We start from the raw sequence: 24,428 nt of genomic DNA, 5'->3' as shown, positions 1-24,428 counted from the left end.
AGCATTATCCTAGAGCAATTCTTCCTGCTGCAGCTGTGAATTCAGCCATGGTGTAGTGCGTGTGGGATCCCTCAAAGGTCTTGTTCAGAGGAAAAAAGTATTAGAAGAAAAAGAAAAATGATTCTTCTTTCAGTAAGAGCTCATAATTTTCTGCCAGCCCCAGTTAATATATCTAAGCCTTGATTTATATGTCTTAAAAATACGGAACAGCTCCCAAAGCAGACTGTGTCCCTGGAGAGAACTAGATGGGTTAAGGTTAAAATTCCTTGGCAATATTCAACCCTTTTAGGGAAAGAAAAGCAGGGTAGCAAGGCAGAATGAGAAGAGATGAACAGCAACAGACAGACTGACTGACTCCTTTGGCTTCCAGATTGAAAATGCTAGAAGTGCATTTTCCCTGGTAATTGCTGTATATCTGACTATTTTGTCTAACATGAAGGTAAGAAAATTGCTTACTTAATTTGTACTGATGAAGTGAATATGGATAGTGCAATGAAAAATTAATTTATATGGAGAAGTAGCTGAAAAAAGTAATTGGACAGCATTGCAAGCAAGAAGAAAATGTAAAATCAAGCTTGCACAACAAAGCTGAAAAATCTGTGTGACATTTTCCTTCTATTTCTTAAGCTGACTAGTGTATAGATTGCAGAAACCTTGAACAATTGCATGACCTAAAAAAGGAAGGAAAAAGTAGAAAAGCAAAGTAAATTTGCTTTTACTTCCTTTTTTTTCTCAGGTGCTGAGGATTTTTCTGTTGCTGGAAATTTCAGGCTTCTTTCCCATTTTTTCCAGGTGAATATTTGTTTAATAAAATACATGGTGAAAGTCAAGCACGTATAATTGTGGTACTTGCTTGATGTGAGGCAGGGTTGCAAGGAGTCATGAGGTGTATTTCCTGGGAGAAATACAAACTGTTTGGTGTCAGCTCTGGCTCTGCCACAAGTGACAACCACAGTAAGGCATTATGGTGTCCTTCAACATCTGCCTAGAGGAGTCAGCCATCCTTGGGAACGAGGGTACACAGTGGTGGTGTGAGGCACAGCAACCCATGTGTGGGAAGCACAGCACAGCTTACACCAAACCAGCCTGAGTCCTAGGGACAAGTTGCATCCCCAAAACTTCCCTTGGAAACTGGCAAGTTGTTTTGTTGCTGATCTTTAGGCTAGGTGAATGTGTCTATTTTCTTCTTTACAATGGCAAGAAAGGCCAAGCTGGGACTGATTTAATTCTTACACATGAAAAGCAAATCCAAGTGTTTTTATAGTAAACCTGATCATACCCCTAATTATTATTGAAGGTTTGCTTTGCCTTTTAGGAAAGTTTCGCACTTATGCTTATGGATGGAAATCCCTGATTATATTCCACTCCCTTTTCTTTGGTTTTTTGGGTTTTTTTGGGGTGTGTATGTGTGGGTTTTTTGTTGTTTTTCTTTTGATGTGGTTTGTTTTGTTTTTGTTTGTTTTTTTTAATGCAAAAACCAATACTGGAACAGCCTGTCTCCAATCCACTGCCGCTGGAATTCTTTTGGCCCTTGGTCCGAGTGCAATGGCTGTACTCAAAACCAGGTATAGATGGACATATCTTTTCTTTATTCATAACCTCATTGACATGTACTTTTTCCCCCAGTAATTAAGAAGACACTGAAACATTACACCCCCAAATCAGGTGCTCAGAAAAAAGCCCCAACAGAACAAGAAGGCCAAAGAGTAAAGAACTAAGATAAATCCTCCATTCTGTCCCAGTATGTTTCCTTTCAATGCTATGATGTTCATGTTGTGAAATAATTTGTGTTCTTGTTATTTTGGTGATAGTTTCAAAAAGCTCAGCTGAGCTGTTTGGTAAACACAAATATTCCTCCACTGATGATGGTTTGTACCAATTCCACTGATTTTTCATTGGTGGTATCATGTCAAGGTAAGAAAACTTGGTTGCAGACTGTTACCTTCTATGAAAACAAGTTGATGATTTTCACAATGCAACTCTGTAGATGTGCAAGACATTTTTGTTTGATTTTCCTTCTCATTTACTTTGATTTTACATCAATTAAGGAGTGAAAATTAAAGATGTGCAATGAGACAGTATTTGCTTTTTTTAGAAATGAAAACTAGTCCACTGGATGTAAGATTTTATCATCTTCCTCATAGTTAGTCCTATTAAAAATGTAAAAAATCCACTTCAATTTCTTAGCAGCTTTCTCTTGACTTCAGTTACATATTTGATTTTTGAACAAACCAAGCCAAGCTCATGCACCAGTCTAAAGACATTAAAGACTAAAGCTGTCTTTCTATTAACTTGAGAGTTTACTACCATATGGTGGTAATACCACAGGCGTGGCTGTTCTCAAAAAAAATAGTGAATGTCTAGAGTAGTAGCACTGTCTTCACAGTAGCAAACTATTCTGGCTTTGCATTTGGATTTTCTAAGATCTCCTTTGATTTCCATTCAGATTAGGAGACGGACAGTGGCAGTTTATGGCCAGTACGGAGGAAACCCCTGCCCTGGGCATACCTTTGAAACAAGACCATGCACCCCCACAAGGGGATGCCCAACAGAAGATGGCTGTGGTGATCGGTTCAGGTGTTTCTCAGGTACCATCCAAAACTATTTTCAATATTTTCTACTCATGAGGTTAAGAAAATAACGTTTTTATCTTTCAACTTCAGTAAATGGGCAATGTATTTGCAGTGTTCTTAATCTACAGATGAATTTGACTTAGATGAATGTTTCCTTTGTTTCCAGCCTCAACTATGCATGCTTTTAATTTAATCTGGAATATTGCAGAGCACTGAATATCATATGCTGTAGCCCTGGTACCCTCTCTTAACTCATTCTCCCTTGTTTGCTCAAGAGAAGAGGATTTTTCATTATAAAAGGGTAGTTAAGAATGCAACCTTACATTGATGTCTTGCAGCTGTTCTAGGCTATTTCCAAAAATGAAATGACCTGGATCATGGAAACTAACACTCTGTAAAATGTATCCAAGCAGCTCCCATTACCTTCTCAGAGAAGCACATTTTCTCTTAGGTAGATATTTATCACAGACGACCATGATAAACATGTTTTGGTACTACTAGGGTGCCAATCACAGTTAATCACCAAAGGGATTGGATCAAAAGGTGAAAGCTTAGGAAGAAGATCTAGAAGATCTAGATCTAGATCTGTTTCACTGATACATCACAAACTTTGAATGGCTATGGCTCTCTTGAGTGTGCTATGTGCTATTTCTTTATGTCTACATATATCGCCTCACAAGCCCTCGTGGGCACAGTCTGTTCATCATGGGAGTGAATATGCTAATTAATGTAGTAGATTAATAGGACTTCTGCTTTGATTTTAGGTGATCTATTTTTAAACCAACAAACACCTCTTTCCCCATGCATGTTTGTCTGAATTTAGGTCAGTGCATTAGCAGATCCCTAGTGTGCAATGGCGATCAGGACTGTGAGGATGATGGTGCAGATGAAGATCGATGTGAAGAGAGGAAAACTGTATGTGATATTGACAAAACACCTCTGAATTCAGAACTTACAGGAGCAGGGTAATGTTCTGTGCTGGGTTCAGTCGTACTGGTACCAAATGCACTTACATTTTAATGTATTTGCAAGCTCTAGGTGTACAGATTTTTTGGGCTTATGGTGAAACATCTCATATGCAAAAGAGTTCAACTGCTTCCACCATGCCAGGGGTTCAGTCTAAGATGTACAGGTCCTTTTACCTGAAGCACTGAATAAAGCTTTCAGTGTTTCATTCCTGCTATTGAAAGACAGCTACTAAAATATTACATGAAATTTCAACTAGTAACACATGATCTTCAGCATGGAAAAAATGAGCCAGCAATGTTCATTCTTTTTGTTAATTGCTGTTGAATTTAGCACTCTAGGTTCAAATGGATTTCTGTTTATACATCCAAACTGAAACCTAGCAAAATAATTGTTCTAAGTTTCTTTGGGGTTGATTTATCACTTGTGATGCAATATATATAAAAACTGTTCCCCCTCCCCCATTTTGGAATGGATGCCCTGTTGTTCCTGTGTTGTAGTAATGGTTCAAACAATAAAATTTAAAATTAGTTGAGATAGATATAAATGTCTTAATCTATATACATAATGTTGTGTTAATTTTTGTTGACAAATCAAGACCAACTTTTCCCTTTCAATGCTGTAACATGCTATGCATACTGCAGTTCTGCATGTATAAAAGTCTATCAGGGATTAAGCCCATGGTTAAATCAGCGTGTGACGATGATTTGCAGATACAGCAAATAATGGCTCAGTTATAATGGCTCTGTAATTTTTGTCTCTGTCTTAATGACGTATTTTTTCTTTTTGTAGCTTTGATATTATTACTGGTGAAACTATGGGAAGAGTCATTCATACAAAAAGCTTTGGTGGGCAATGCAGAAAGGTCTTTAGTGGCGATAGGAGAGAGTACTACAGGCTAAGTGAAAGTGTTCTCGCTTATAATTTTCAGGTATGTTTCCATGAAAAATAACTTCATATTTACAATCAAGATTAAAACTGGGAGAACAATACAAAGCTTGCAGGGGCCTTTGGCAGGTTTGCTTCCCTAGACAGAACTCACTGACACCTGTGCCCTCTCTGCATTTGCTTATTATTTTGAAATGTAAATTGGTGTGTATCTTGCTAAAATAAAAGGAAAGAAAAGATTAATTTCTTAGATGTGATTTCTAAATCTCTCACAGTTACATTGAATGTAATGCTAATCTCCTTAGCATAAGCAGTGACCTGAATCACCTTAAGAAGTGCTTTGGGGGGTGAAATACAGGGCTTTGGATGCTCTGTGTAGATCTTCCAGAGATGTTTTGTTTAAAGTCAGTCTCAGTGATTTGGCTTGCCTCACATTTATCTAAAGCATGCCAAACAATCCAATGCATTTCCATGCTTTTCCAATAGTATGCAGTACTTTTTATGAAATCTAAAATATATTCAGCCTGAAAAACGTATCAGCTTATTTTGCATCAGAAAGGCCTTGCTCTGCTCTATATATTATAGTTTTTAAATCCTACATTAAGGTCTTCATACAGATGTCTATCTTTCACCTTCTAGGTTAAAGTTCAAAATGATTTCAGTTATGAGTTTTTCAACAGCACCTGGTCTTATATGAAACATGTAGAGCGGTATGAAAATTCAAACAAATACAAGCACACAGAGAATAAAAATCTGCAAAAGGTATGTATAGCTTGTCCCTGTAGCTTAGTATTTTGTATAAATATTTTCATTATTTTATTAATGTGCTTTTGTATTGAGATGAAAACGTTTGTTTTATAAAGACATTTTTTTCACAAAGTGCATGATAGTAAATATCCAATAAAACCTTTAAAAAGAGATCACTGGATTGCTTATTAATCCAGAGGAGTTGGCTGCTGTTTCTACTTCTTCTGTCTTACCTATTTAGTAGTAATTTATTTATTTCCTCTCTGTTTTTCTCTGTTTAAGGAAGAAATCATTGGTTTCTTCTCATAATTGATTAATTTTTTTTCTTTGTTTCAATTGGTTTATTGCCCTTTTTTTTCCCTGCTACATCTTGGTCAGTATAGTGGGGCAAAAAGATTTAAATACTTCTGTGGTTATAATTAACTTATTTTATAATGCATTTTCCATTAGTAGAACTCCATTAAGAGAGAAATCTGGTGTCTTTAACAGCCAGAAGGTCACAGGGCTTATGCCTTTAACTTATTTTAAAAGGAGCATTAGTTAAATAATTTGAGAGTAATTTTCAATTATGAAGTACAACCTCTATCTTAGAGAAAATAAAATCAAGCAACAAATGTATGCATTTTATGGCTCCCAAGCAGACACTAACAATGACATATTTTGAGACTCAGCATAACCACGATCAAAAACAACTTTGAGAGTCTAAATTGAATAGTATTGTACAGGCATATTGGATTTTATAATTAAGATGCATCCTTGAAATGGCTAGAATCCTTTACAACAAAAGCCTTACATAGACAAAACAGGGTGCAAAGAAAAACTGTACTGCCTGAGGTTTGCTTTCAGACAAAGCTTGTTAACCTTCTTCTGCCAAGCTTCTGATTCTGGAATTCCACCATTTTCTTTGAAGAGTGAGATCTCACTTGTCCTTATGCTAGTTTTCATGTACACAGGAGTAAAAGAAAAATGGTGCAGCAATTATAAATAAAGGTCCAACCATATTGCATTACTTTAGGGTGTTCTTTTTGCATTTGTGTTGCTTAGACGTATCTAACAGCTCTATAAAGATGTTGGTTAGTTGCCAATAGAATGTGTGTGCCATCTGGCTATGAGGAGCCACTCAGATAGTCACATGGAGCATGACTGATGACTTTTCCTTCCCCCAGAGTAAGCAGCTGATGGTTGTTGAGAACAGTGTGGAAGTTGCTCAGTTTATTAACAACCGCCCAGACTTTCTCACTCTTGCGGAGCCTTTCTGGAAGGAACTGTTCAACCTTCCAGTTGTCTACGAGTACAGTGTCTACCGAAGACTTATTGAACATTTTGGAACACACTTCTTACACTCTGGGTCTCTAGGAGGACGTTACAAAGTCATTTTTTATATGGATACTGACAAAATGAAAGCAGAAGGTAGAGTAATAGAGTGTTTGTTGCAGAAAGCAAAGTCAGTAATCAAGAATAAAAATGTATATGTATGTTTTTCCAGCTAATGTCTAAAATCAAGTAACACACTTCTACAAGTTACTACATTCTCTTCATGGTCAAAAGAAAGGACACTAAAAAATACGCTTAAAAATATGCTTAATATGCACTAAAAAATAAGCTTAAACCACAGCATTTTGTTCTAGATCCAGGTTTGTAACCTGTAGTGCTCTGGGTATATATATTTTAAAAAATTATAGTCAGTTTAGGACCTACTCAGGCTGAACTTGAATATAACTATCAAACAATGTTAAAGTTTAAAGGCTATGTGGAGATCAAGGTTGGGTAAAACTGTGTAAAGCAGAAAAAATTGCAGAGCAAACCCCAGAGTGGCGCCTATAATGGTAATCAGTTGGAGCAGTGCTGTAGAATTACGGACTGCTGAGAAAATAAATGATACTGTAAACTGTTCCCAGATAAACCTCACACCTCTGAGCATCCATCCATAAGCTTTAGCAATGTGTGGATCTTCCCACTGTACACAAATGCTAGTTAGTTACTTCCTAATTTAAGTGTGGTACTTCATGACCTCTCTAGACAGTGGGAAACTTGGAAATGAATCCAGCACACCTTCTGTGTACAGAATTGTTAATGGATGGATTATTTGCAGGTGTTAGCATAACAGACTTGTACAAGTGTACCTCATCAGGCTGGAATGCACTCATTGTGAAAAAGAAGAAGAAGGAGTGCACCAAACTTGATGAACTGCTACTGACTTCTTCAGGTAAATGTTCCATGATGACTCACACAGTTGTCATGTATTAATCTCTCATCTCATCCTAAATAGCTGTCAAAATGACGAGCAGGTGTTGATAACTTTGGTGAATTCTGTCCTAATATGCTAAACCCAGGTGTCAAGTGCCTGGTTTAAAAGGCTTCTGGCTCTTGTCAACTATTGCTAATGCTTTCCCAGTAAAAAGCACTTTTCTGAACACCCTAAGTTAGAGCTGCCAAGACACCTGAACAAACAGATACCACCTATGTATGATCAGTGTACGAGCTCTTGATCCAGGCACAGGTGGTTGAACTGCACCAGTGAGTTCTTTCACTACTTGCTAGCAGAGTTTTGTGTGTATTGTTTCTATTTCCATTTGTAAACATAGCAACACCTATGTTTTATGTATTTCCCATCCTGAATCTGCAGGAAGCACTGGCAATAAAATTAAAGGAGACCCTTACATAGAAGGAGGAAGCCCAGGTGCTGTTGCTGCCCTTAGTTATCTAGACCTGGATAATCCTGCTGGAAACAGTCGGATGTATACCTTGTGGGCTGCATCAGTGACAGACTATCCCAGAGTAATTAAAAAAAAGGTAAGGCTATTCTCCTGAAGCAGAGGTGACCAGATGGGTTCACCTCAAGAGGAGGAATTAGTAAATTACAGCTGGTGATTAATCATGCCGTGATCAACATTCATTTGTTTTCAGATCACTTTGTAAAAAAGGAAAGCGCTCAGAAAGAAAATGCTAATATGATCAGGTGCATCACAAATCTAAGTCCATTACAGGTCAATACCAGCCTTCAGTGACTTGAATAGAGTTCTGGTTAGGAATAGAGGGCCATGTTAGCATTGGAGAAAGACCAGATTTCAGACAGCCCCTTTCCCAGAATGGATCTGGGCATGTCTGTTTGGCTTCCACTTCACTTGCCAACTTCTGCATACCCCTTTTACCTCTCCTCCTTCACTTCACATCCAGAAGTTTAGCATAACTGGAGATACTCCAAGTCAGACACTTCAGAGCTGGGAATGGCCTTATTCACTGCTACCTTGTCTATGTCCCTTTTGGGAAGCACCCACATACTCAAGAATGGTATAACCCCCAAATATTTCTGTTAGAAAGTTTTTGGCTAAGTGTAAAAGCATATTATATAATAAAGTAATAAATTTAAAGGCAAAATAGTTCAAGTTTTGTTACCATTGATCACTGTCTGATGAAATGCCATAGTGGGCTCTTTAAATGTCCTTTCTTTATGCTGGGAACATCTGGGTGAGAATTCAAGTTACTGTGCATTGGTAGTCTGTGTTGTACTTTTATCTCACCTGTATTCTTACAGCTCAAATACATTTAAACATGACTGATATAACAATAGCTTTAAAGGATGCTTTTAAGCAGAACTGGCTTTTCATAAAAAGCCTGATATTAACTACTAACATAAGATTTTAGCTAATTAGCAAATTAGAGCATCTAATGTGCTAACTCTCATGTGCAGAAGCATATGCCACAAATTATTTTGTGTGATGAAGTGTGCTTATAAGCTCTTATATTACAGTCATAACTATTTAATATGTATGTTTTCCTACTGTCTGTAGCTAGCACCATTATATGAGCTGGTAAAGGAAGTGCCCTGCTCCTCAGTCAAAAAGCACTACCTGAAACAAGCCATTGAAGAATATATGGCTGAAAATGATCCCTGCAAATGTCAGCCTTGCCAGAATGGTGGTGAGGCGGCTGTGGAAGGAACACAGTGTGTGTGTTACTGCAAGCCTTACACCTTTGGAGCGGCTTGTGAGCTGGGAACTCTCGTGCAGGATCAGCCAGGTCAGCACTCTTTAAACCTGTGAGAATTTAGAAGTGGCAAAATGTGCTCTCCTGCTTCCAGAATCTGTCTGTCCCACTGTACGCCCATGCAGTGCCTGCTGGGGTGACACATCACTGCAAACAAAAAGCATGGGGAGGTCACGCCATGCCTGAGTCTTTGTTTAGCATGTCTAAACAATCCTTAGCAAAGAGCTGGTGTTATGATTAGTGTTAATACAGTAGACAATACTAACTGCTCAATGCTACCATCTGTAAATAAGTACATATCCTATATTAATAATCAATGACTTAAAATTGCTTTACTTTTTAATTTTATAATTAGTAGTAGCTGGTAGCTGATTTTATATTCTCTCAGACACTGATAATAGATAGCCTCTGTGGAATTATACCTATGTCAAAGCTGGTTAAAGATGGAAGATGAGATTATTGCAATCTGGAATTTTCTGTAAGGGCACAGTTGGAGCCATCACTAGCTTTGAACAGCCTGTGCCGTTAAAACCTCTCAGTGGGAATGCTTTAAAGAGAGAATGGTTTAAAGAGAGTAGTTTGCACTCTAAACCAAATATTCCCAAATGTTATACAGACATTGTTGATGGACATTGGAGCTGCTGGTCTTCCTGGAGTCCTTGTTCAGGGGGAAGGCAATCGAGGAGTAGAACCTGCAACAACCCTTCCCCACGTGGTGGTGGGAAGGCCTGCCTGGGAGAGCAGCATGAAAGCAAAGCATGCGAAGATGAAGAGTTGCAACATCTTCGGTAAGTAATAAAAAACACTTGGAGACAACTGCTGAAAGATTTAAAAATTTGTTTCAGAGGGGTGCATAAACTATTGAATTCAAGGAGATCACTTAGTGAGCTTTACTATTTAAGTTGAAAGAAAATGGAATTCAGAAGCTGTGAATGTCTCAGTAGATAAGGCTAGAAAATGGGGTAAGAGCCAGTAAACTTGACAGCATTCCATTTACCACTCTCTTGGATAGCCTGGCAATGTCTGATTTCAATATAATTATGATGTAAATGTACGTGTAAGAGTCTTGAAAATGTGCTTCACTGAGGAGTGTAGCATTTTGAAAGGAAGGAAGACTAAATTCAAACTAAACTGTACATTTGTTTGCTTCATAGCTTGATTGAACCACACTGTTTTGATTTATCCATAAATCCAACAGAATTTTGTTCACCTCCTCCTCGCTTAGAAAATGGATTTGTTCAAGTGAGTTATTTCTATTTTTCTGTTATCTATTCCATCTCTGCCTGCAAAGTCCTTTCTACAGTTAATATAGATGTTCACTTGCAAATTTGTATTTTTCTTGGCAAGCTTAGCATCTGGCCTAGTGAATAGCCACTCTTGCAGCATTTTTCACTGTCTAAAGTTTACATGACACAATCCAAAACTATTAAAACTAAAAGTTAGATAAAACCAAAAAAGTCCCACCCTCAAAACCAGAACAAGATCTTTGCTTCTTTGGACCATAGTACCTAAACAGAAAAGTCATCTACTTGTCCTTTATTCCATATATGTATTAAAAATTTACTGAGCCACATGGATAACATGTAAAATCACAACAAACTAGAGAGAAAAAATGCTTAGTCACTCAGGAAATCCATAATGAAATTTTAAACAGATTTTAGGAATCTTCCCTCTGTACTCACTATTCTGTTTTTTATAGTGAAATGAAGACCTGGCAAGGTACTTGGCTCACCATTGCTTAGACCCATTTCCTGTTTGACAAGGGGGACTCATTCCTCCCTTGGAGGAATGGATTATGCCTTCTTCATGTTATCAGGCTGTCACAAGTCTCTGTGCTCAATAAATAGATAAAAGGATTAGTTCAAAATTCATTAGTTGCCTCTGCACAACTGCAACCTACAGCAAGATCCAAAATCTTTTTTGTAATCAATAATTGTCTCCTACATTGATATTACTGGTTCACAAACTAAAGATAAACCCTGCAATTCATGGAGTAGTCTCATTTTTTCATAAGATCTCTCCTTAGAAGACAGTGAAATATAAAGTGAGAAAAAAACAGTGTATTCAAGTCCCTGTTAACCTTTAGAAAGCTGTTAACATGCCATCCTAAAAATTGGCAAAGCCATATAGTCTTCACTGATCTCTCCCCAATCCAAGCCTCTTCAAGATCTTATCCTGCCCTGCTAATGTTTGATAACAGCCAAATTTGGACTTTGTTTATACACATCAGGAGAGCACTGTTCCATACCCGTTTTGATCACATTTAGTGAGTTGATAACCAGGATTTCCCCCAATATTCCGGACTCTCATCACTGTGTTGTAGAGTAGCAATACTACTTTTCACTCTCCTCAGCTACTGCATTCCAGAATCAAAGAGAGTTCAGTGCTGCTAGTAGTTTTTGTATTTTATATCCAAAATTTCACATGTTTGTTTTCTTTCAGAATGCTGAAAATGCATATCCTGTTGGGAAAAACATTGTTTATGCATGCAAACATGGATATTCTCTTGTTGGTGATCCTGTTGCTAAATGTCACAGTAATTTACAGTGGCAAGTTGGAGAGAGATATTGCCAAGGTATGTCTAACTGATTCTTGTGTTGAACTACATCTCCATTTCTGAATTTCAATGGAACATCCCAGAACATCTGCTTTCCAGCTCCAATGAGGGGAGAAGAAACACCTGTATTTCCCAGTTCCCTAGACATAATCAGGTCTAAACTGACTTCTAGTGTGAATCCAGATATTCTAATGCTGGATTAGAAACACACCCATAAAGTCTAGTTTTAAGGCCATCCCTGTGTGTACCTGGACATGTTCTCCCAGGGTCCCATATGTGTGATATCCCTCTACTAGGAAGCTATCACCTAGTGGGAACTGTCAACAGAAACATGAGTCCTAAGGAGAGGGAAGCCCTCATACAGCTAGGGCTGCATGTCCAGGCAGTAGGAGAAGATATTGTCTCTGTGTTCTTAGTTTTGCAAGTTTGACTAGTGTGGTGAATTAATATCCTGACTGATATATTTCTACAGGAAGGTCAACTAACCTCACCGTTCAATTTTTAAGGAGAAAATAAAATACATTACTACTTTATGCAGTCCACTGATTTTCTGTGGCTGTGTCAAATGCCTTAATCCACAGAAACTGCTTGTCTCCTGCCTGAGTTGGAGGGGGGTTTGCAAGGAGTGCCATGGAAACCTATCTACGAGATTGGTGAGAGAATAACTCTGTCTTGTCCACATGGCATGCACTTGGAAGGGGCACACTCCGTTTTGTGTGAGCCCAGCCTCAAGTGGTCTCCTGATGTAAAGACTATCCAGTGCAAGAGAACAGGTAAGCCACTGCAGTCCTCAAGGACAATGCAGGAGTTTCTTTCCTGGAGTTTCTTTCCAACTAAGCTTTATGTAGTTCAGGTATATACAGAGATATTGCTAAAATAGTGATAGAGAAGTCATACTTACATCACCAGCAAGAAGCACAGAAAACATGGGGATGTGTTTTCTGTGGTCTGTTCAAACAAGACACCTGAAGGCTTTTCACTGAAGTTTCATTTAGGCTTTTGCTTCCCACTCCCCTATTGCTATCGAGTGTTGTCACTATTTTAAGAGATTGCCAGGGATTTATGCTGTCTATTCTGCCACACAAATATGTTTCATTTTTCACACATTCTATAACACTAGCACCATGTGAACTACACCTTAAGAGTTTTTCTATCTGGAAGCTGTTCCATGCACCAGAACCTCTAGTGAAAGAGGAAGACAGGGCTGGGTTACTGATTTTGCTGATCTGGCAGTAGGACAGCTGATACAAAATAAATATCCAGGAACTGGAAGCAACAGGAAATAGACTATAGCTTCAGTTCATGCTCTTTGAGCTCTAGCTTGATATGGGTAGGCAGTGGCAGAAAGGGAAATAGGCTATAGCTGCAAGCAGTTCTAAGTCATCTTTCCCAGCCAGGGAAGACAGACAAGAATGTCTCTTGAGCACTGTTGTGATGCTGATCAGTGACACAGAGGCACCCAAGCAGCTTGTGCTTCAAGTGTGCCACATCTTCACCTGAGGTCCCAGATATTCACCTGGGGAGACCCTTGACTAGGGACAACAGTCACTGCTGCAGGAGACTAGGCATATCTCCTACATTTTTTTTCTGTGCTCTTCTTATCAGCCAATGCTGATGACATTGCCTCAACCGCAGAAAGAGGAAGGTGACAGTCAGGCTTAGACTTCAAAAGGCAGCATTCCTGTGAGATTCCTGGTGTAAGTCATCTGTTGTCATAAACACATCAACAGAAACTGTAGTGATTTTTTGAAGGAATAACATAGCTGTACATAAATGACTTGCCGCTGCTGAACTGCCAGAGCAGCAGTGCTGAGCTGCTTGTATCAGTTACTCAGGCTTAGCCTCAGAGACTGATTTTCATCTAGTTTTTGGTTTTTTGCTAACAACATGTTCTCAAATTTCAGAAATAATTGGAAAGTTTCAAATGCTTCCATCAGAAAGAAAAGCAGCTTGTGCTTGGCTGTATGGAAGCATTATATTAGTACAAAAGATAAAAAAAAGAAGAACAACAATTGGATTAACAACCATTAAAAACTCAAGGAGTATGAGATAAGAAGTGTAAAAATTATGAAGATAAGTATTCACAGACACGATGGCATACATATTGGATGGGAGTGTTTAGTCACTATGCAACCAACTACCCAGAGGATACAGAAAATGCAGTAATTTTTGGTGAAAATTTCCCCTCTGCAGGAAGACAGGGTTATGCTAGCTGTCTGTATCATAATGTACTGCAATTCTTACTTTTTCTTTTTTTTTTTTTTCTTCTTCTCTGGTAATATGTCTGTTTTGCTTAGCAAGTCTTAATCTGGAAGAAAAGGGTTTTTTTTGGAAAGGCAACAATCTGGAGTACTAAATTTTCATGTTAGCATACAAGCAATCTGAAAAAAAATCAGGAAAAAACCTCCTTGGAAAATGTGTCCTTATGGATTTAGCAAAGTTTTGCTGTTAACATGCTACAGAAACCTACACATAAATGTTTAGCAAAATTTGGAGTACAGCTCTGTACTTAAAGAATGGTACACCTGCGATCATGAAAATTCCCCAATAATTACTATTATTTTTATTTTAAAAGTTGGTACAAACTCAGGACTGATGATGGAACTTGTAAATTTAATTGCCATCAGTGTATAAAGGTTTTTGGGTTCACAAAGGGTTTTGGATCCTTAGCTTTTCTAGTGACAACAGTGAAGTCAATAATTCTGAAACACAATAACAAAACTGTTCCCAGCTATGATTCAGTAGTGCTAAATTTGGTAGAAACAAATAACTGTTGCAGAAATGAGATGAATGTTTAAGTTTTAACATAGTATCTGTCTCTTTCCATCTGGCTGGTGACCCATGGGTAAATTACTGAACAGTAACTTTGCAAAGTGTATAATATATTTTTAATACTGTTGATTACTCCCCTGTAGTGGATACTTTTAATGACCATGTAGGATGTGACTTTATGTCATGACTATATAATTCAGTGCCTTTTAAACTCAACAGATAATTTCATAGAAGATCTTTTGTTTCTGACCCTCAATATCTGTGTGTTCTTCTACTTCAGTGCCCAGTGTGAGAACAGAAGTGACAGAGCCTAAATGTCAGCCTTGGGAGAAAGTATATCAGTCACAATGCGTGTGCAAAATGCCCTATGAGTGTGGGTAAGTTCAAGCTCAGTTTGGTAATTAGATTCTCACTTTATTCAAGACCAATTAAAATTTTTAACTTTTCAGAGAAAACTTTACTTACATGAGGAAGAGATGTACTTCGTTTGCTTTACACCTCAATCAATGTTCTCCTCATTGACTTACCTGCCTTGTCAGAACTATCAATGGGTTTTAGCAGTGCTGGAATTTGGTTGGATGACAGAAAGTGAAGGCATAATTTTGCTTGATCTGTGAAATAGATGAAAAAAGATAAAATTATATTTTTAAGATTTAGAGGATTGAGGAAAAGTTAGAACAGAGGCCCTTGGGACACAAACCATCAAAGCAATAAACTAGTGAAATAAAGCAGATTTCTTTTCACTTCTGAGAGATTAGGGGGTTATGAAAGACACAGTAACCTAATTTTGTCTCACATTTACACAGCAGTTTTCACAGAGCAGTCCTGTCACTTTTCCTGACTTCATAACTTGCAGATTAGTTTGCTGTTTCCTGTTTAATCTAAGTCTATATTCTTCAATAAGCAATGCAGAAGAAATAATATAAGGAAATGAGTAAGTTTCTCAGTTCTTTGAGAAACATAAAAGGAAGAGAACAAAAATGGAGGAATAACAAGAAGACACCTGAGACCAAATGGCACTGATGAACAGATGTGCCAATGAGTTTAGCACTCCAGCATCTGGGTTGGTTTGCATAGACTGGATGACGTCTCCTGTCAAGTCATTCCTATAAAGTGGGTGTGGGCTCTAGATATGAAATCTGGCCAGATTTATGTGACTGAGTTGAGTAGTTTGGAAGCTTCAGGATAATAGACCAAATAAGTCTTACCCATGTGTAGTAGGAAGAAGAAACTGTGAAGATGTTTCAAGTGATTTCAAAGTAGAACTTCCAGCACAGCATGGGTACTTCCCATCAGACACATAGACCAGGAGTGCTCTGCATGATGACTCTGATTTTAAGGCAAGATTAGAACTCTGAAAATCTCAAAATTAAAATTGGTGAGCTTACTTCAGGTGCAGATACACTGGGTAGTTCCCTAGAGTCAGAGTCCATTGTCCTGTGTGTAAAGGTAAGTGCCAGGCTTGTAATAATGCTGCAATCTAGTTCTATTGCTATCCTTACACCTAAATGCTTCAAGTAATCTGATCCTGCTCTTTTCTCTCAACAGTTATTTAAAAGGATCAACAACTCCTTTTCTGGTTTATGTATGTGTTGAGGTCAGTTACACAGGGGAGTCAGAGCTAGGGAAGGCCTTGGGCAGAATCCAACAGTAACCTTGGAGGTTAAATGAATTCCATTTAGCTGTGTATTGAAGCTTCATTTGTAATTAATCTATTGCTTGCCTGTTTATATTTTCTTATAATTATGTTTAAAATGCCAAGAATATAGATAACAGTCATTTTTGTTACCTCATGCCATCATTTCACTGTCTTGAAATAATGCATCTAATGATAGAGGGCTAAATCATCAGCTGTCAAAGCAGACTAATCTTCCAGCCTCCTATAAGGCTGCAGGAGTAAAGCATGTAAAGAGATCTTGGTCCGATCTTTCCTCAGAGAGCAGAATTAACTTACATTGTTTTTTGCAGTGACTTTCAGCAACAGCCTCTTCTCTGAAGAGTGTTCTGAGTGAAAAGAGATCATGTGGTAATCCAGGAAAACCATGGGTTCAGACCTCTCCTCCATCCTTTCACTTTCCAAGAGACTAGCTACAAAGACTGCCCATAACAGCACAGGAACCCTAGAACAGCCTGGTAATTTGTCCCTTGTAGTAGGGTGCCTTAAGCTACATCTGTCCTCATCAATGAGAGCAAGGGAATGATCCAAGAAAATTTAGCTGCAGCAGAGCAGCTAAATTGCTATAGCAGTTCTCAATGGACTTTGACAAGGGCCAGTTCCTGTATAATTCCCAGGCACAGCTCAGGAGTGACGAGGATGAGAGACCATTCCCGTTCTGATGTATCTCCCATCTTCTGGGGAAAAGAGGGACACCAGCTACTCTGTGTAAATTGTCCCTAACATATGGAAGGGGCCAGAGCATAGTGTCTTAATACAGATGGAACCTCAGCCACCGATAGCTAAGAGCTATCTCCACAGTGAAACATGAGATTTGATAATTTTTAAGTACTCTTGCCTCTTTTTTTCTTCAAATTTGTTTGCAAAGCAACTATGTCTCTCCTGAGAATTCTTGTGTTACATTAAAACTTCTCATCTCAAATGTAATTCCAGAAGTTAAAATCATTACCAGCATGATGAATTTTTCAGCAAAAGTTTCCTACCTCTTATTGCTGGTGAAAGGTAGCAAAGATATTTATGGACTTAACAGATATTATTTAATTTCTCACAAGATGTGCTTCAGTAAAATATTGTTCTTATCCTTAACCTTATTTTTTCAGGTAAAAAGTATTGAATTTCTCACATTCACTTTACACAAGGATTATTCTTTGGCTCTAAAAAATTTTATTGCACTGATGTGCTATTCCCAACCTTGGGAATTATACTTTCAGCAAATTATTAGTTTCTCTTATAAGTGAAGATTCTCTGTCCTTTCTCTTATGCATATTATCATGTTGATTTCCACTGTCTTTCTTCTGCTGACCCAGCTGTAGCAAATATGTAAATCACTCTCAAGACAGTGTGAGACATTGAACTCTAGTGGGAGTTGGGCAACATGGTCCCTGAACTCCTGGGTTCAAACTTTGGCAGCTGGTTAAATCAACTCCCTTTCCTCTTTTGGATGTAGCTAAAGTGGTGCAAAGCAGACAGATTAGTGCCGAGGTCTGATCTTAATGTTTTTAGGTAAATTAAGCTGCCTTTTCTGTGAAATTTTGACCTTAAGACTCAGATTTACTTGCCCAAGTGATAACTTGAGATTTATCATTTAGGCAAGTAAAGAAGACTTCTGAAGAATTGTAAACATAATAAAAAAAATGATTACAGATTAAATACAACTGTTTTACCTGGAACACACTTTGTTCTTTAAGATGATACATATATAAACAGGGAGTTATACTTCTGTCTGTTTTTAAAGATAATTTTCACATAAAAATCAGGGCTCCACTATCTTAGGGACTGTACAGCCAGATGACCAAACAGTACAATGCATGCAAGTGCACCTGTTTCCTTTATCAGGTGCCTGCTGCTATATGTCACTTGGTTTGTTCTCTTGTGCCTCAGAATAAGAGGGTTAAACTCATTCTTTATATTAACAAAAGAGGATTAATGAAAATTCATGCAACAAACTTTACTCGGGATTTAATAGCTGTCATTTTGACCCAGCACAGCAGTTAAGGGACCTCAGCCTGTGGCTGAGGATGCTAACATAAGTGGAAGATATAATTAAGTTCATGAAAATATTTGGTCACTGGTGGATGCACCAAACTTTTCAGGCTCAGCTAATGAAATCCATGCAATATTTTAAATACCTTAAAGATGCACTATGCTACAGGTATTTTAAAAATTCTCCAAAAGCCAGCTCTTCTAAAAGGCTTCAAAGTCATCTTTTTAAAAACCACTCCCAAAGCTTGGAGAAGGCTCTTTTTCTTAGTGCCTTACTTATAGATCAAAACCCACTTCCTAATAAACAGGAAAAAAAAAAAAAAAAAAAAAAAAAAAAAAAAAAAAAAAGGAAAAAAAAAAGAAAAAGAAAAAGAAAGAAAAGTTATCTTAATGCCTGACCATTAAGTCAGCAAAGTTTGAGTTCTGGCATTCTTACTAGACTTTTCTCTTCCCTCCTTCTACAGGCATTCCCCTTCCCTTCAGTGACTCTCATGAAGCTCATTAGGGACATTTGCCTATTCCTCATTAGGGCCATTTACCTGTACTACATCAGCCTCTTATCCCCACCAAGTACCTGTTTAGCTGAGTATGATGTTCAGAACTGGCCTATTACACACCAAAAGTTTCAATGGAAATGTTTGTGAGCTTAAAATGAGGAGCTCTGCTGAAAATTAGGCTTTAGGTCTGAATTTCAAAGCTCTCCATCCCCTGGGAGCCTATCTCTGCTCTCTGGTACTCTGTGAAGTCCCTTACCCCTGCCTGTAAAGTGAATCCAGGAGAGCACAGGCATGCTCCAGGTAGTCCCTCTTTTGTTCATTCCACACAAATACTGTTGATTGCATTGAGAACAAGAGAAGCTGGGAGTGCGAGATTAAAACTCAGAAGTAATGGAAGGGTTTTTTTTCCTTCCCCTCCTACACTTGGAACATGAAACACAAATAATGACGACTTCCTAGAACTGAAGTAATGGAAGGGTATTTTACTTCCCTCCTACACTTGGAGCATGAAACACAAATGGTGGCAACTTCCTGGTACTGTCCCCAAAGCAACCATTTAAGGTTGTCCAAGAATTGTTATTACCAGTTTTAAAAGCTCATTTATGTGGGTGTTAAAGTTCTATCCACATTTCAAGAAATAAGCAATTTTTATGGGTAATTTTTTCTCTTAAAATGTCTGTGGAGATAGATGTGTATTTCCAGAAATATCCTTGGTTTCTGATGGTCGATTATAAGGTATTATTTAGTAAAAGCTGAGCATTTTAAAAGACAGCAGAATAAAATATTTGATCACCTTAAAATTAAGAAATACTTATAAAATATTGTATGTGCATGTTTGTATATGTCATATATGTATAAGAAATGTATTCTGTATATGTACTTATGTTCATGCATGTGAGAATAATTGAGATCTGAAATACTTTTAACTAAAGTCTCTCTCTCACTGCTGCTGAGGTCAATGGCAAAAAGATGGTAATATCCCTGTCCTTCACATGGGACAGATCTTGCCTCTGCTGAGGTACAGCATGCTATGGAAAAGGAAGAAGTCTGGACTGTCTGTATGTCTATGTCTTGAGTTCTTTGCTGTACTCTTAGGAGGTACTTAAGTGAACAGAGAAGTTGTAACTAGACTCTGAATGTTTTCCAGTCCCTCAGCTCTTTTTAAGAGTTACCAAGATAAATCACATTTAAATAGTGCAATTTGTATTTTTGTTTTCAGTCCTTCCCTGGACACTTGTGCTACAGATCAAAGAACCAAGAGACACACACCTTTAACTGTTTGCAAGATGCATGCCTTGGAGTGCATGGGCAGAAAATACTCTCTGACTAATGTAGAAAACTGCAAAGTACCCCAGGCAGCTGAAATACCATGTGGATCGTGCCGTTCATGGGAAAAATGCAATGGTAAGAGATTCTTCACAACTGTAAGCAAAATTGTTCATATGACCAAATGGAAATCTTTATCCCCACTTGCACATTAGTAGTTGGGCAGTTGGTCTATCCTGGTATAGTATCTGCAGTCCCTCCCAGAAGCACCAGGCATTGCTAAGCTGGCTCAAACCATTAGCCAAACACATTTGGTATCCAAACATGGCAGGAGCCTTCCACCAGGGAAAGACAGCCCTGCAGGATATTGAAACAAAATGTACTATGTAGAGGAAAAGCTTATTCCTAGTCCCTGTTAAGTGACTCATCCTTTTGGTCCACTTTCTCCTCCAGGTGAAACCCCTACCATACTCTTTTTCACTGTATCTATCTGTTCAGATTCCTTAAAACACCATTGCAGGAACCCTTACTGCCCATGGGAGTAACTAATCTTCTCCTGAAATTTGCCAAGCAGTCTCCCCAGCAGGATCCTGTGGTTAGAAATTAAAAGTCTTATTGTATGCTGGCTGGGAAAGCCAGTTACTGTTGTAGGTTTATACAGTTTGTTCACTGTCTATCCCCAGTTTCTCATGTAATGATTAAAGGTGAGGTCTCTTCCCTCAGAGGAAATAGTTCCTGTTTTTTGTAATCAGTCTGCAGTGAAAGTTTTCAAATCCCTGATTTATTTTCCCTGAGTGTCCTATGCTACATTGCACTTAATGAAGGGTTGCCAGGAATGGAAATATGAGCTAATAAATTAGGGGTTTAGAAGTGGCCAAGCTAGAGGCATGGTTACTGTCACAATTTGAAAAGAAAAAGGATTACTAGATAGGACTTCATCTGTTTTGTCTAGCAGGGTTGAACAGACAAAAATAATAACAAGGAAGTCAAAACTGTCTGGAGCTTCAGCGAAGACAAACACAGGCAAAAAAATTGCATACAACACAAAAAAAACCCCAAACAAACAAACAAAAAAAAACCAAAACAAAACAAAACAAACAAACAAAAAAAAACGACAAAAAAAACACAGTTATGAAAAACAAATACCCGGTGGAATCTTCTTACCTGAATGTCACTGATACAGCTACACACATTTACTCATAGGAGTAGATCCTTTGATCTTCATGAAACTGTCTGTATGAAAATATAGATACCAGTTGTAAGAGTTTGCATGATCAGTTTCTTAATGTCCAAAAACAAATCTCTTATCTTACATGATGATAGTAGCTCTGGGACAGAGGATACATGGACCAGTTCAAGAGTTAACATCAGAGAAGGCTTTGAGACACCTTGAGCAAGTTTTTCCCACAGGCATGATCAGCCTCTCCTAGCAGAGGAAGGCCCAGCAGTCCACAATTTGTTTCCACTTCTAGTTTTTTCACTGAGTCTGAATAACAGCTAATGTTACTGAAAGAATTAGGGAATTAGGTGAAGGAAAGAACGACAGGAAGCTTTGCATTGGAAGGGACTTGTAAAGATCCTACCCCCTTGCAATCACCCAGGATGTCTTCAACTAGACCATGTTGCTTAGAGCCCTGTCCAACATGGTCTTGAATGTTTCCAGGGATGGGCCCTAACCATCTCTCTGGCCAGCTTGATTCTGTGTTTCACCACCTTCATCCTAAAAAATTTCTTCTTCATATCTGCTCTGAATATGGCCTCCTTTAGGTTAAAACCATTACCTTTTGTCCTAGCATTGCAGCCCCTATTAAAATGTCTGTCCCTTTCTTTCTTATAAGCCCCCCTTTAGATACTGGAAGGTGCTATAAAGTCTCCCCAAAGCTGTCTCTTCTCCAGGCTGAACAACAGCAACTCTCTCAGCCATTTTGTGTAGGAGAGGTACGCCAGACCTCTGATAAATTTTGTGGTTTCCTCTGATTCTGCTCTAACAGGTCCATGTCTTTCTTGTAAAAGCTGAGCACCCTCCAGAAAATTGCTTTCAGTCCTATAGATTTCCTTGAAACACTTTAGTCTGGGGTTTTTTTTTGGTGACATGGTTGCTATCCTGAGTGTTTTTCCTCTGTGCTTTTGCTTAGTGCCATCCAACATCTGTGTTTGTGATGAAGATCGACTGTGTGAGGAGGGAGGTGCCCAGGTCTGTGCTGAAGTGAGTGGCTCTGCTGCCCATCGGACCATGACCGAGTGCGAGGTTGGGCTGCTCAGGTGCCGAGGGGAGACTGTCACCCTTGTCAGCATACGGCCCTGTGATACACAGAGTAAATAAGATATCTTACGCTTTATTTTGCTTATTGCTGGAGGATATGTCAAAAATGTATCAGCTCTTGGTCAGAACATACTTTGAACCTTCCTCTGCCAAATGGAAGCTCTGCTGTGAAATCCATCACAGCTGATGAGATTGTGCATCTGATCAGCTCTAAATTCAGATCTGAATAAGGGCCTGAGGCTCTTTGTTAGACCAAGATGCACTTGTCACAACTGCTCACAACAGAGCTCTTACTTAGGCACCAGCCTTACCACTGGCAGATTTGCTTCATATTTCCATCAGAATTAAAAAGTATTGCTGAATTGCGATTGCCAAAGTAGCTATTATAGTGATGGATTACCGTGTCTGACATTGTCAATATGTTTTTCTTAAAGCCACAAAAACATATGCTTGCACGGCATAGATTTAGATTAGCAAAACATACAGATTAAGCTTCACAGAGTAAGAGGTATGATTCTTCTCTTTTAATAAAGCAGCTTCTTTCCACATACACTATTCAGTTGAGCAAACAGACTGTGTGGAACTGAACATGTTCTTGAGCCTCACATGAGACATAAGACCTGAGACACACTCAAATGTCAAAACAATGTGCATTAATAGTAAAGCCATATTAAAGTAATGAGAATACATCTATGCTTGCAGCTTCTTATACATAGAACCACTTCACGAAAAATCACCATTTTACATTATTATTATTATTATTATTATTATTATTATTAGTAGTAGTAGTAGTAGTAGTAGTAGTAGTAGTAGTAGTAGTAGTAGTAGTGTAATGAGCTACACTTGTAAGCACAGGTAACTCAGTTACATTTGTCACATGCACTTATGTTCGTGCCAAGGCTGGTTTCTTACAGACAATTGTACAAAGAGGTCTTCTGCCTTAGCAAAATTTTCTCAAAGGCAACTGTTAGAGAAAACACATCTTTACAGCAATGAAGATGTTCTGCATGCAGTCCCCTTGGAGATACCACTGGATAATCTTCAAATATTATTCCTGAATAAAAGAAGTCTCCTACACTCTTTCCTTACAGAGCTAAGCACTCTCTCTGGCATAGCTGGACCATAACAACTTTGCTAACATATTTCAAGTACATTCAGGTACCCGTGCTGGCAGTCCCATCCCTTGTGACTATTCTTGGATGCAAACAAGGACAAAGGGCTGGATAGCAAGTGGATGTTCAACCAAGTGCAGTACTATCAACATGTATTATATGTATGCATGCTTTCAAAGCAACAGATTTTATTTCTTACTACTAGTAATATAGTAAGATTAAACATCTCTTGTTTATCAAGTTTCTACCAGTAGTTTCCTTGCATAAACCCTACCCTCAGCTGGATAAAGCTTTTCTTTCTTTAATGCTGTCAATAAAGAGTAAGCCAGAACAGGAGTGGCTTTCCTTGGAGACTCTCTCTTGTGCAGGTAGCCATGTTGGAGGGGAAGGTTGCGACATGTTAACTGAAAGGACCTCCTGACCTTTATAACCTTTTCCAGCTGTCTGGAAAATAATATCAGTTGTGGGTTTTGGTTATTTTTCTTCTTGAGCAAATAATAAATTTTTGTGAGTAGCATACAGATGAAAATAAGTAGAATAAAATCCAAATAAATGTAAGCCACTATTTTGTCTTTATAATTTGCTCTGGAGTAATAAATAGTAGTTTGTAGAGCACTCAGATGTTTGCTTACTTGATTACTCTCAAGTCTCTTGTCCACAATTTCTAACCCTTTTCTTGTGGTATTTAGTACAGCATGTGATTGGACCATGAGTCTACTGGGTAGCAATAGCTTCTATATCTGCTCAAGGCAAGAAAAAAAACATGTGAAAATTTCCTGATAGCACAGAGATATGGTGACTTGGTGAGTCATGTCTTCAAACACCGGGAAATGTGGAAAACCAGCACAAAGACTCAAGAAACATTAAGAATTCCTGTTTCAAAAACAATAAAGTTGCCAGATAATCATCTCAATACATCAGCAGGAACAGCTCTCCGTGTCCATAAAATAAATTAGTCTGAGATAAGGCAGCCAAAATATTAATGAAGGCTGCATTTCAGATGCTTCATGCGGTCCCTGACATTTCACTGTTTATCTGACCCATCTGAATACTTTTTCTCTTTCCTTTTTCTTTCTAATTACCCACTCCATCTTTTCCCCTCCTACTTGTAAGCCCAGTCAGCTTCTTCTCTGTGGGAATGT

At 38.3% G+C, this 24,428-nt stretch overlaps 1 protein-coding gene across 1 annotated transcript; it reads left to right on the top strand.

Moving 5' to 3' along the window:
- The first annotated feature begins 314 nt into the window (after positions 1–314).
- Positions 315–23,084, top strand: C7 (complement C7). Its single transcript, XM_021551471.2, has 18 exons — positions 315–439; positions 737–792; positions 1,493–1,565; positions 2,447–2,588; positions 3,397–3,538; positions 4,332–4,470; positions 5,067–5,189; positions 6,341–6,584; positions 7,267–7,380; positions 7,801–7,967; positions 8,966–9,194; positions 9,778–9,949; positions 10,316–10,403; positions 11,604–11,736; positions 12,300–12,491; positions 14,771–14,867; positions 19,865–20,049; positions 22,047–23,084. Exons 1-18 carry the CDS (start codon positions 434–436, stop codon positions 22,232–22,234), a joined length of 2,490 nt encoding a protein of 829 aa, XP_021407146.2. The 5' UTR covers positions 315–433; the 3' UTR covers positions 22,235–23,084.
- The last annotated feature ends 1,344 nt before the right edge of the window (positions 23,085–24,428 follow it).

Source organism: Lonchura striata, chromosome Z, assembly GCF_046129695.1.
Source record: "Lonchura striata isolate bLonStr1 chromosome Z, bLonStr1.mat, whole genome shotgun sequence".
Classification (NCBI taxonomy): Eukaryota; Metazoa; Chordata; class Aves; order Passeriformes; family Estrildidae; genus Lonchura; species Lonchura striata.
This window is presented reverse-complemented; position numbering and strand designations above follow the sequence as displayed.